At 41.4% G+C, this 13,841-nt stretch overlaps 1 protein-coding gene across 2 annotated transcripts in view; it reads left to right on the top strand.

The window, feature by feature from the left end:
• FTCDNL1 (formiminotransferase cyclodeaminase N-terminal like) overlaps window positions 1–13,714 on the top strand; it is an 89,185-nt gene extending 75,471 nt beyond the window's left edge. For both annotated transcript variants that reach the window (XM_030803665.1, XM_030803667.1), the window contains one exon: window positions 13,415–13,714. In XM_030803665.1, the coding sequence (XP_030659525.1) occupies window positions 13,415–13,437 (23 nt within the window). In that variant the 3' untranslated portion in view covers window positions 13,438–13,714. The remainder of the gene's footprint in view (window positions 1–13,414) is intronic.
• The last annotated feature ends 127 nt before the right edge of the window (window positions 13,715–13,841 follow it).

Raw genomic sequence — 13,841 nt, 5'->3', positions numbered from 1 at the left:
AACATTTGGTGTCAGGAGTGGTTGGAGAACGCAGACAATGAATGTGATTTTGGGGCTGCATTACTTGCTGGCCAGCTGGCAATATGGAAACTATTGCTGGTGCCAGGTGAAACATGGAAGATCCCTGGCATTCTATAGCACTGAAACGATTATAACTTTATCAGTGGTGAACAGGGATGGGATAGCAGTAGAAGGAATGCACTCAAATATCTCAGGGTTTGTTAGATTCTGAGGGGACTGGTACTTATGAGGATGATGGAATTGAATGGCTGTTGTGGACTGCAATCCCATGCCCTGGAGAAAGACAGTGAATGCCTTTGAGTCAATAATCAGTAATTTAAGAGATACTGTGAATGTCAGAGGAACTCTTTAGGAACATATAAAGAGATTCTTATCTCTATTATCAAGGACAGAAAAACCTGAGGGTTAGTTCTAGGCCATAATTTTCAGGATGGCAAAGCTCCATAGAAGGTTGAAGTCTCAGATCCAGAAAGTCTATCATGTCAAGGCCATGCCCTGGTTGGGAGTCTTAGAAAGGGGATACCTGGGTGGGTGCACTAAAAAAAAACCCTTAAAACCCCTTTTGCCTGGAACTCTCTGAGCTGGTAAATGTTCAAGGCTAGCATGCCCAGCCCCTAAAGCCCCCACCATTAAAAACTGCAGAGACCCGTGCTTTTTAAGACAACACGTACCCCTCAGGAATTACCTCCACCACCCCTCCTGGCCTAGTATGAGACAAATAGAGTCAATTCCAACATAATCTGTCCAGGAAAGAGGGAGCCTGCTAAGGGAGGAAAGGGACAATATAATAAATGAGCTGTGAGACCTGGCCGTATAATCCATATGGGACTGGATCCTGAAGATGCTGAATTTGTAGGGCAGAGCGTGAGGTTGGGTAAGGGAGAGCATATTGATAGTGGACCACTGTCCTAGTCTACAGTATTTAATGCCCTGACAAAAATGCTGGTTGCATTTGCATCTTCTAACACATGGCTAGGATGGCTCTTGGAAGACTGGAGAAGGTTATGACTTCTCCACACTAAATAGAAAAGCCAGAACTTCTGTGTGGAAGATGGTAGAAAAGGACCAAAAGGCCCCAAGGATGAGTACATTCAAGAATGGATATATTACAAAACATTGCAAATGCTCCCAGCTGACTACATTCCAGGGACAGGACAGAGGACACCCTGTTGACTAAAGTGATATGAAATGCATCACTCAGAGAGGGACCAGCGTCACTGAGAAGTTCAGTGGAGGCTTTCTCTGTAAGCCAGGGACCTGCTGCTAGAGAACTGGGCTCCCTCACTACAACAGGGATGATGGGATCCCGAAATAAGAAAGGCCAGGTGGTGGTGCTTAATATCAGAAGCGAGATGCGATGCAATTATCATAATGAACAGCATTGTCATAATAGTAGTTGGGGGGATGTGACCCACATAGAGCCATGGAGATGGTTTATTGGACATAGCAAGATAGATGGACAGTCATCAAGGGAATCACTCAATCTATACAATTAAAAGAAATCAAGGAGGCTAAGTGCAGGCATCCCTCTAAAGAGTCACAGTTCCTTATCAGTGTCTGGACATGAGCCACTTCTCAGACTGGTTGCCGTTGACTGAGGGAGAGGCCAGATCTCCAGGAGGAAGGAACTGCAAAATCATGGCAAATATATATGACAACGACTCCTACAGATTTTCCCCAAAGGGACCTATGGCCATTTATTCAGGTAACCTTACAATGGGGAAAGAGTAATACTCAGACACTTGCGAGTACTTCTGGACACAGGGTCAAGGTAGCACTGATACCTAGGGAGCTAAAGGGTTGTTGTGGCCCTCTCCTAAGAATGGGGGTAGATGGGGACTGGTAATAAAATGGAGTCCAAGCCTAGGCCCGACTCTTAGTGTATGTTTATGTATACGCATATATGTATAGTTGGGATATATATGCTGATAGCTAGTGAAACCCTCCACATTGATCCTTTGGCTTGAGAGTAAAGAGTTATCATAGTGGGGAAGAATTTGAAACTGTCCCCACCCCTAGTACAACAAGATAATAAATAAAAGGCCATGTTTTGTCTAGGGGAAATGGCAGCAATTAATACCAGCCTTACAGGGGTAGTGAGCCTCATCATATCCCCATTAAATTAATCAGTTTCTGGCCAAACAAAAAAGACAAGAAAACCACAAACAAACAAAACAGGTTAACAGTTGACTTCTGCCAACTCAACTAGGTAGTAGCTCCGCTTGCAATTACTGTGCCAGAGTAGTATCTTACCTAGCCAATGAACACAGCTAATTATTAATACAGGGTGTGTGGCTACAGATCTGGCAAATGTGCTCTTTCCCATCTTTCTCAGAAAGAAGGAGTGGAAGTGGTTTACGTTCACATGGAACAGATGACAGAATACATTTAAGGTCTTATCTTGAGGCTATGTTAACTCTTCCTTTTCTGTGATAATATAATCTGAAGGGACCCAAATCATCAGAATGTCCTGAACATCATCATATTGATCCATTATATTGATGGCATTGTGTTCATTAGACTGTATGACCAAGAAGGGGCAGATGTATTGGAGGCCTTGGTAAGACACATGTGCTTCAGAGGGTGGGGGATAAACCCCACGATGATTCAGAGTGTGGGGTCATGGGGAGGATTAGGGCTCCTGTGTAGATATAGAGCATACTGACATTTACTTTACCCCTACTGTATGTCATACCTTGGAAATGTGTCCCCTGCTCTTTGGGACCCTGACAGAGAAAACAAGAGTTAAGTGCTCAGAAAGAGGAAGCCCAACGTGTCACAAGACGATTTCAATTACAGCAGTTGTCTCCCTTATCTGCAGTTTCACTTTCCAAAGTTTTGGTTACTGTTAGTCAACGGTGGTGCAAAAACATTAGACGGAAAGTTCCAGAGATAAACAATTTATAAGTTTTAAGTTGTATGCTACTTTAAGTAGCGTGATAAAATCTCCTGCCATCCTGCTTTGTCCTGCTCCAGATGTGAATCATCCCTTTGTCCAGGGTATCCACACTGTCTATGCCACACGCTCATTAGTCACTTAGAAGACACCTTGGTTATCAGATTGACTCTCACAGTATCGCAGTGTTTGTGTTTAAGAAACCCTTATTCTGCTTAATAATGGCCCCAAGATGTAAGAGTAGTGATGCTGGCATATTGTTGTAATTGTCCAGTTTTATTATTAGTTACTGCTGTTGATCTCTCACTGTATCTAACTTATAAATTAAACTTTATCGTGGTTATGTATATATAGGATAAAACATAGTGTATACAGAGCTTGGTACTATTAGAAGATTCAGGCATCCACTGGAGTCTTGGAACATATCTCCCATGGATAAGGGGGGAACTAGTATATTCTAATTCTACTGCTTTAATTGTAGGTAGTATTCTCTTAAAATCTAAATGACATACAACGCCAGTTCTCTACGAGAAAATCATAACATTGCTTGCTGTCATTGGGTGGTATGGAAATGCTCTTTTGCCTAGAGTTTATAAAGAATCTTTTACTTAATGAGGTAAATGACCAGGAATAATACATTTAAATTATGACATACTTTTCCCATTTACCATTTGCTTTTGTTCTTTTATACCATAAGAAATTAATGAGGCTGAGAGTCTTAAACTGTGTTTTATGTATTTAAAATAATTATGATTAAGGGCTTTTACACGTGTATTTATCATGAATCCTTGTTCAAAGAACTATTTTTTATGGTTCAAGAAGCAAAATTAATTTAAATCGGCAGCTAATGCACAGTTCTCAATTCCATGAGTCAACTGGATACTGCTGACATTTTTATATGGAGCCTTCTTTAATGTAATAAAAAGTATGGCACCAAATGGTGTCTGATATGGGAAGGGGTAGAATACTCATTGTCTGAAACCTACATGGCGATGTTCTGGGTCATGTCGTGAGCCATAGGTAGCACTCTGTTGGCTTCATGTTCTCTTTTGTCTTACAGTTGACTCATAGTGACAATGGAATGGTGTCATCAGTTGCTAATTTTTGCATTCATATGTTGCAAAACTAAGGTGGCTAATCCATGAATGCACATGCCTGTCTTTCTCTATCAGAATAGGAAATAAAATTCATTATTGCATGCTCAGAATCCCTAACCATAAGCCAGTAAAAGCATTACAAGAAAGTTGCCTTCAGTGCTGTATACATGTACTGTGAGCTTGCATTTGGTCTGAGTATTCAAGGGCTGGATTCCTTAGCAGAGTAAGAGCTTATGGCTCTGTGCAGCTCTCTCTGTGCATCTGCTGGCAGCCAGGTGCTCCTTGTAGGACAGAGTATGTAATTATGAATATTTTAAATGTGGGTAGTTGATCCCTTTTCTATTCAGCATGTAGCTGTGAATGAAGTGGCAGACAATGGCCAGAATACTCTTTGTGTTTGCCTGAATTTATCTGAGAATATTGAAGTAAAGAGCCAAAGGGCTCTATTCTCCTCTTCCCAGATACACAGGGAAGAACAGAATCCAGTCTTTGTCTGGGTGGTTAATTTTTAAAATGATATATGAAGGATAGTGCATGAATAACTAACAGCCCTGGGGGGCTCAGGAAAATTGTATTTCACCAGGAGGAACAAATATATGCTGTTTTTCAAATGGAAGGGCTATACTAAGGATTCAGATATGAAGAAGTAGATTTTTGATAAGAAGATATTGAGATACAAAAAACCGGTATCAGAGGCAGCAAGGAATGTAATAAAAATATTCTGGCTTTGAGACCCAGATGTGCCACTCACTGACTATGCGATGTTGGACATGATGGCAGGCAAGAGGACTTGTGCAGGGGAACTCCCATTTCATCAAACTATCAGAGCTCATGAGACTTATTGACTAGTAGAACAGTAAGGGGGAAATTGCCTCCATGATTCAATTATCTCCACCTGGCCTCACTCCTGACATGTGGGGATAATTACAATTCAAGGTGAGATTTGGGTGGGAACACAGTCAAACTACATCACTCCTTCAATTTTTTTCTGGTAGATAGTGAAGGTCAGCACCTGTGGGAAAGGATGAAAAATGGATCTGAAGAAGCAAATGGAAGAACTCAGCAAAGCAGGAGATGTGAATGCTCACAGAGATACAGCTAGAGACCAGCATGAACGGTGGAAGTCTCTTGGTAGAGTCTTGCAAGTTGGGAAGAGGAATCACACATGTTCTGCCCCTGAGCAGTGTCCCCTTGATTGCAGCACCATGTTAGATTGCTGCAGGAGTGTGGGTGTGTGTGAAAGAGCTTGCAGAACACCCCCTAACATTCCTGGCCACGGTGAGGGTGCCCACGATGCCCACCCATCCAAACTTTTCCTTTGTGGAGAGACAAACTTAAATAGCTCCTCTCTTCTCATTCTTACTTCCGATCTCAGCAGCCAAGTACATGCTAAAGAGAGAGGGAAAACTGGAGCCTCAGCAAAGAATGATAGAAGTAGAACTCTTGCTTTTCCCATGAGAACTCACCCTGGTAGGCCTCCAATGCTCCATTTCACACCTTGCTGTCATCCATCTAGAACTTGCCTTCTCTTGGCTTGTCCTGGCACACCAGGTACCTGCCATTACTCTTTAATTGGTCTGCCTTTCCTTCCTTATTCTTATTTCTGATTTCCTAGTTAAAAAAAAAAACTAATCTCAACTATGGGAAAAGGGGAAATGTCAAATACAAAGTTTGCCTTCATGATTTTGCTCTGGGCCATTAAAACTAAGTGGGGTTGTAGATCCTTTCTTCAGAAAGGCATTGAGATGACTGTAAAATGGCTCATTTGTCTGGAAAGTAGTAAATGTAATAGTATATAAAAACATAAAATGATGTAGAAGACTTCTTTACTCCTCGTTGCCCCTTTAATCTAGTAATAACTTATGGTGGAATATGTGGTGTTCTTATGAATATAAGAACTTCGTCTTAAGCATAAGAACCTCATATTAAGAATTTTTCTGCAGGCAAATATAAGAACCCAGTGCAATCTTTTACACAGGATTGATTTTTGTTTTTGTTAAGAATTTACAACTTCCAGAATATATTTTGGAATCAGTATAATTAATTCCCATGTCTTACATCTCTTTTCATATTTCTAAAAGTCTGTACTTTCTTGAGAATATGTATAATGAGGCACAATACTCTTCACTGTCTGTATCATACTCTACTTATCAAGCCTAGAAAATGGGCTAAATGTTAAATATGTATGTTTCAGGTTATACAGAACTCAATAATGTCAGTTAATTGAGAAATTTCTTACTTTGTCCTTTTAATTCATTGAAATAAAGCTCATGTTGTGCTTATCTGGAGGTTTTAAAAGTTAGATTGTGCAAAACTCCTTGTCTTAGTCTATTCCTGTTGCTATTGCAAAATACTTGAGGGTGATATATAAATAACAGAAACCTACTTCTCACAGTTTTCGAGGCTGGGAAGTCCAAGATTAAGGCGCTGGCAGATTTGGTGTCTGGTGAGGACTTGTTCTTTGCTTCCAAGACCATGTCTGTTGCTGCTTCTTCTGGAGGTGACAGATGCTATGTTCTCACATGGTAGAAGAGAAAGAAGAGGTGCAAGGACCAAGCAGCTCTCTAAAGCCTGTTTTATAAGGATATTTATCCCATTCATGAATGCAGATCCCCCATGGCCTAATCACCTCCTGAAGTCCCTACCTCTTAATACCATCCCCTTGGGGTTTACATTCCAACATATGAACCTTGGTGGGGGGATGCATACATTTAAACCACAGCATTAATTAATGCAGTTCTTTTATTGTCCTAAAAGATTGAGTTAATACCAATAGATGAAAGTTAATTCAAACGAAGCTGTCTCAAATAAAGTAAGATGATAACTGGAGGGATTCAAGTAGAAGCTGACTGTTCTTGGCTGTTGTGAAATGAGAGGATTCAGCTATTTAAGAAAAGATTTGGCTTCAAGGGTTTCTAAGCCCTGAGTTCTCAGACTACCTGAAAACTGAAACTGATAAGCTCACTCACAAATACTCATGAGAGACATGGTACCTGGTATGGAAAAGAATCTGTTTTTTCAAGAATCTTTTTGTTTTCTAAAAGATTATTTGTCACTTTACTTAGAAATTTTTATAGAAAATCATTTTGATTTTATAAACTTCTTACTTCTCACCCTGGCATTGTCGTCTTGATCAAATATAACTTTTTTATATTGGGGTCTTTTTATTATTAAATCCTATTTGTATCAGAATGGCTTGATCTCGATATTTAGTACTAATCCAAAATATTGCTTTGTTTTTTCTTACTTCCCCTACCTCAATAACCAGAAATATTGTATACTTTTAAGGCCTTTTTGTATGTTGCTCCCCACACATTTCAGTAAATCATTATTGTCTAGACACCAAGAGGAAGTCAGAAAACATTGCTGGAAGTGAAAATTCTTTAGGGATTTTCATTCAATACTAGGGCAATTAAATGGGACATATTATTGATCAATAGAGAGTACTTTCTTTACTATCTGCATACGTAGCAGTCACATCATTAACCATCAAGCTGACGTTTAAGTTCAAGGCCACATAAACCAAAAAAGCACTGTTCTGTGCATAGCTACATGATCTGTCTTTGGAAAATACTTAACATTTTACTTAGAAAATGAAATATTACATTCTATATTAAAGCCACAATTAATATAGTATGTTGTGATTATCTACATATTTGTGATTCCTAAATTATATGGCAGAAACGAAATTATCAAAGTATAACTACTCTGCTCATTTAATCAGAAGATATAGGCCTAAAAATGTGTTCCTTATGGAATTCAAATCTGCCATAGCTTAAGGCAAACCATGCTGAAGGACAGTGGGTGTCTGTTCAAAGGCCAATATGGTAAGGCTATGATGATGTCTCAGTTCAGTTTACAATTTATATATCCTGTCAGCTTTAAGTTAGATAATCTTTACAAGTGTTTATTTGTGGTGGCTACACATTATTTCAAAATTTGTGCCTAATGGGAAGCTGTGTTAATATTATTAAAATTGCCCTGTTCTCAAACCACACAATTTAATGCTGTGTGCAATTCAAATTTATATTTGCACTTATAATGCCACTTTATTGCATTGACAGCACTTCCAGCTATTTGACATTTTAAGGAAGGTTTCACACTGGCCTGCCCAGGTTGTCTGTACACTGTTGAACTGATGGGGGTGAGGGGAATGAGGAAAGCAGCAAAGATAGTGAAGCTTGATTGACTTATTTAAGAAAAGACTTATTGCCACTAGGAGTGAGGTGTGCCTATGTGTGTGGACCTGTAGTTAGAACAAACAGTGACAGAGGGACAGAGGAGAAAGAGACCCAGAGAGAAAGCAGGGTGTCAAGGCAGGAGAAGCACAACCACAGCAGGTGGGCTGGAGTCAAAAAATAATGAAGGCCAGACACAGTTGCTCACACTTGTAATCCCAGTACTTTGGGAAAGTGAGGCAGGTGGATTGCCTGAGCCCAGGAGTTTGAGACCAGCCTGGGCAACATGGTGAAACCCAGTCTCTACCAAAAATACAAAAAATAAGCCAGGCATGGTAGTGTACGCCTGTGGTCCCAGCTACTTGGGAGGTTGAGGTGGGAGGATCGCTTGAGCCTGGGAGGTTGCTGTGAGCTGAGATCACACCCCTGCACTCCAACCTAGCGAGACACCGTCTCCAAAAAAAAAAAAAAAAAAAAAAAAAAAAGAATGAAGACAAAAAAGAGATGCCACGTGGTAGTAGTTTCAGGCTAGGATTTCCTTTTTGCCTCCTTTTACAAGGCTGAAGTAAAGGTCCATGTTATGACTACTATTTTGTAATAGACTTTATTTTTAGAGCAGTTGTAGGTTTGCAGCAAAATTGAGCACTAAGTACAGAGTTCCCATACACTTCTTGCTCCCCTGCTCCCAGCCTACCCTATTATCAACATTCCCCCCACAGAATGGTACGTTTGTTACAATTGATGAACCTACATTGACACATCATCATGTCAAGTTCATCGTTAACATTCGGGTTCACTCTTGGTGTTGTACAGTCCATGGGTTTTGACAAATGCATAATGGTATGCAGCCACCAATATAGTATCTTACATAATAGTTTCACTGACCTAAAAATCCTCTGTGCACTGCCTATTCATCCCTCCTCATGTTATTTTTTGATGTTGAATATTTTGGGGCTGAATTCCCCCTTGCTGTTCTTGAGATGGGAGAAAGAAGGCCCACATGCTCAGGTCCGAGGTGTGGGCTGTTTACCCATGAGTGGCACTGAGGTCTACTATGAGGCACTCAGACCACTAAGTCTGTACTTAGATGACTTGAGAAAGCTTCACAATGGCTGTGTGCGAAAGTCAGAGAAGTCTTTGGGGCTGGGCCTAGGCAGAACTGAATGCCTGGGTCAGGGGGAGTAGGGAAGCGAGTGCAAGAGGAGAGCTGGGGCGCATGACACAGGGTCTTGGAAGGTCCTGTTTGTGCAGAGTAGTCACAACAGAAAGCTCATCTGGATTCCAGGTTTCACATGCCTAGGGGCACTGTGGACATTTTCTTTACAGCATTCTAGTAATTCTGCTTCGGTAAATGGCCAGAGTCCTCTGATTTCGCTGGACTCGGGGAAGAGGCAGCTTTTCATACCTCTCCAGGCATTTTACAGAAGAGTCCTGACTCCCGCACTTACTCAGAAAGTGACTTATAAGGTAGGAAGTAGAGAGAATCTGGCCAAATAACCACCGTACTTCATGAGTATTCATGTTCTAATGTGACAAAAATGAAGGCTTTGGGGGAGCTGAATCATGAATGTTTGCACAGCATATGACTTTGGTGATAGTCTGAGTGGCAGCATGGTACAAACGCTAACAGATGGCCCCAGAGCTGGGCTTCCTGGGTCCAGAGTCCAGGTCTGCTGCTTTGTCATCTGCATGATTTTGGGCAGGTTACTTCACTTTTCTCTGCCTCAAGTTTTTTTTCATTGGCAGAATGGGGATAATAATAGTGCTTGCCTTGTGAGTATTAAACAAAGTAATGTTTTAGTAATTTGGTAGTGTTTTAGTAACTTAGCCATGTTTTAGTAATGTGTATCCCTTTGGAGATTGTCTAGTGCACAGTACGTGCCATGACAATATTTGTTAAATAAATATTCCAGGCCAGGTGCAGTGGCTCATGCCTGTAATCCCAACACTTTGGGAGGCTGAAGTAGATGGATCACTTGGGGTCAGCAGTTCGAGACCAGCCTGGCCAACATGGTGAAACCCCGTATCTACTAAAAATATAAAAATTACCCAGGCGTCGTGGCAGGTGTCTGTAATCCCAGCTACTCAGGTGGCTGAGGCAGGAGAATCGATTGAACCCGGGAGGTGGAAGTTGCAGTGAGCCGAGATTGTGCCACTTCACTCCAGCCTGTGTGACAGAGCAAGTCTCCATCTCAAATAAATAAATAAAATAAAAATAAAAAATCAATATTCCAACATTGTCATTTGACAGATGAGGAAACTTAGACATAATTTACTTCAAATTTTCACAGGGATTCGCCAGTCTGACTGTAAATACTTAAAGTTTGTAAAGTCTCTGATGCCAGAAATTTTGAGATTTTTCTTCTTGGCATTGAATAGGGGGAGAGGGTCTTTCCTATGAAACAGTCTCTGCACTCAAATCCCCAAGTTGTCTCATCCCTGGACAGGACTACCAGAAACAAGTAAGAGCTCTGGCAGATCCAGGCAGGAAACACAGGTGGGTAAGTGGGAGCTTAGGGAAAGGTGAGTAGAGAGCTGGGAGGAGGCTGAGGAAGGCTTCATTATTTCTTCTATGAAGATCCCCAGTGAACCTCCAGGTGGTGGGGGCTATATAAAAATATTTAAGGGAGGGAACCCCCTGTCCCCTCCCACCCTTGTAATACTATATCAGATGTGTTTTGGGAGAATACAAATCACCCACATTGTAAAAGGCTCTGCAAAACTTGGTGCACACTACAAGTCATGCTGGGGGAGAGGACAGTGTGAACACTCAGAGCCCCTGGAGCATCCAGCAAGGCGCCTGGTTTTCCTGCATGGTCTGTGGAATCTACCTCATTAGTAAGGGTGAAACCCTGGAAACCACCGGAGCATTGTCATCTCTGCATGACGTCTCTATAATTGTAGTGACTTAGAACCGGATGGGCACTGAGCAGTGCTTTTTGGTCAGAAGATAGTAATGGGTTGTTACTTAGAACTAGACGTATTGAGAAATGTCTCTTTCACTCCTTCACTTTTTTATAACTCCCTGTTTAATTGACTGCATTGAACATGCATCTCATGACAAGTATGTGATTTCTCTAAGTGATATTACAAAGCGGAAAATGTTAAGATTGACCCCAAATGTGTGCTTTTATGTTAACACTGAACCTTGCATTCTACAGGAATGATGTTGTCCTTGCAGTTTTCAGGATACTATTACCTTATCTCACTTGATGGTTATATATAACCTATAAGGTGAAATATGCTACTATATATAAATGTACAATTATATGATAGATATAATTGTATATGTGATATAATATATATGACACAGGCAGATTAGTTTCTTATTGCCATTGTACAGATAAGGCACCTGAAATTCAGAGTGTATAGTATCACACAATAAAGGGTAACACTGCAAAAACTCATTCATTTATTCATAAATGAATTATTCATTTACTTGTTAAATATCCATTTGTGCTATTTTACTGGGCCAACACTATCTAAGTTCTGGAAAGACAGCAGAGAACAAGACAGAAGAGACCCCAGTTTTCCTGGAACTTATTTTTCAGTAGGGGAAAGATAAGCATTAAACCAAGCTTGTCCAACCCTTGGCCTGTGGGATGCATGTGGCCCAGAATTGCTTTGAATGCAGCCCAATACAAATTTGTAAACTTTCTTTCTTTTTTTTTTTTTTTTTGAGACGGAGTTTCACTCTTGCTGCCCAGGCTGGAGTGCAATGGTGAGATCTTGGCTCACCGCAACGTCCACCTTCCAGGTTCAAGTGATTCTCCTGCCTCAGCCTCCTGAGTAGCTGGGACTACAGGTACCCACCACCATGCTCAGCTAATTTTTGTATTTTTAGTAGAGACGGGGTTTCACTATATTGGGCAGGCTGGTCTCGAACTCCTGACTTCATGATCCAACCACCTCGGCCTCCCAAAGTGCTGGGACTATAGGCATGAGCCACCATACCCGGCCACAAATTTGTAAACTTTCTTAAAACATTACAAGATTTTTTTTTTTCTCATCGGCTATCGTTAGTGTTAGTGTATTTTATGTGTGGCCCAAGACAATTCTTCTTCTTCCAATGTGGCCTAGGGAAGCCAGAAGATTGGACACCCCTGCATTAAACAAACAACTGAAAGATAATGTGAGATAGTAAACAACGTTAAGAAGAAAATAAAATAGAACAACTTTTGATCAGGTTCCGAGGGCGGCTTCTGAGGAGGTAAGTGACCTGAGGCTTGAGAAAAGTCAGAATAGACATGTGAAGACTTGGGACTGAGCACCCCACATGAAAGTCACAGAAAGTGCAAAATCCTGAAGACAGGACCCAGGAAGCTGGCATGACTGGGGTGTAGTGGATGAAGATGTTGGGGTTTGGGATTTTACCCTACTTACAGGCTCATAAATTAGCCTGTTACTATTTCATGGATACCAGAAGATGACATGAGTCTCCTGGGTTAGGCTCATAGCACAGCCAGCAATATTGAGCATCAGGTTTTCCTAAGTTTCCTTTGTCTCCAAAGACCCAGGAGGGCAACAGATGGGCCAGGTGGGAGGCATGTACTCAGTGAGACATGTCCAGCTGAGAAACATCGAGATCAGGAACCCACTGCTCTATTTATGGCAAGTGGTAAGCAAGATGGCTCTTTTTGTCTTGGAGAGAGACGTAATCTCATCCAACTAGCCTGGGTCAAGGGTGGCCAGAGTCTTGCATTTTCAATGTACACAGTGAGAACAGGCAGCATGCTCAGATCCATGGTAGATCGCCTCTGCCAACAGGGGCACAGCATGCAGAGAGGCAGATGTGGGTTGTGCAGGACCTGATGTGGCCCTGGCTGGGATTTATTCAGGAGTGGCATGAACCTTCATTTACCAGTTGCTGTCATTACACCAGAATATTCATGGATACCTGCAGGCTTCTTACTCTGTGCCGGGAACAGTCAGGGTCTTGGCAAGAAACTGATGGAACATTCAAAGGATTAGCTGAAAGAGTAGTGAAGGGACTACTTACAGAGGCGTGGGCTGGGTCAAAAGCACCAATAAGTGAGAGCAAGTCACTTAGGGACCACTGTCACCAGAACCCAGAGAACGTGAAGCCTTGGAGGAGAGCTGCCAGGTAGCTACTGTCAGTCAGACAGTGAAGCAGGGAAAGGAATGGGGGTTGAGTGGAGAGGGGTAATGCCTCAACCACTCTTTTTTTTCCAAATACTAATCTCTCCTTCCCTTATTCCCAGTGGACAAACGCAACCAAGCCTAAAGGCAAGTGCTGTTGCGAGGTCGACATCCAGGAACCAGAGCAGGGCAGAGCAATCCACAGAATGGATCTGGGGTGACTCATGGAGGAAAACCAACACACAGTATCATTTAATTCTTTCAAAAAAGATGGAAAATTATACCATACCCAGAATTACTAAATTCTAAATAGAGGGTATATTTCATTTACATTTGTAGAAGAATGTTTCCCCATGTATCTTTTTAAAATTCATTTTAAAGATATACAATAAAAAGTGTTTAACTCTGCTTTTCAAAAATAATTTGTTTATAAAATTGGACTGACTAACCCTCTTATATACAAGGTGTTAAAGGCATTTGTGTTTCTTTGGTTTACACTCCGGAAGGAGCCCTGGCCTAAGGGACAGGAAAAGTAGATTCCAGTCCCAA

Source organism: Nomascus leucogenys, chromosome 22a (assembly GCF_006542625.1).
Source record: "Nomascus leucogenys isolate Asia chromosome 22a, Asia_NLE_v1, whole genome shotgun sequence".
NCBI classification, from domain to species: Eukaryota; Metazoa; Chordata; class Mammalia; order Primates; family Hylobatidae; genus Nomascus; species Nomascus leucogenys.
The sequence above is the reverse complement of the archived record's forward strand: the minus strand, read 5'-3'. Positions and strand labels throughout refer to the sequence as shown.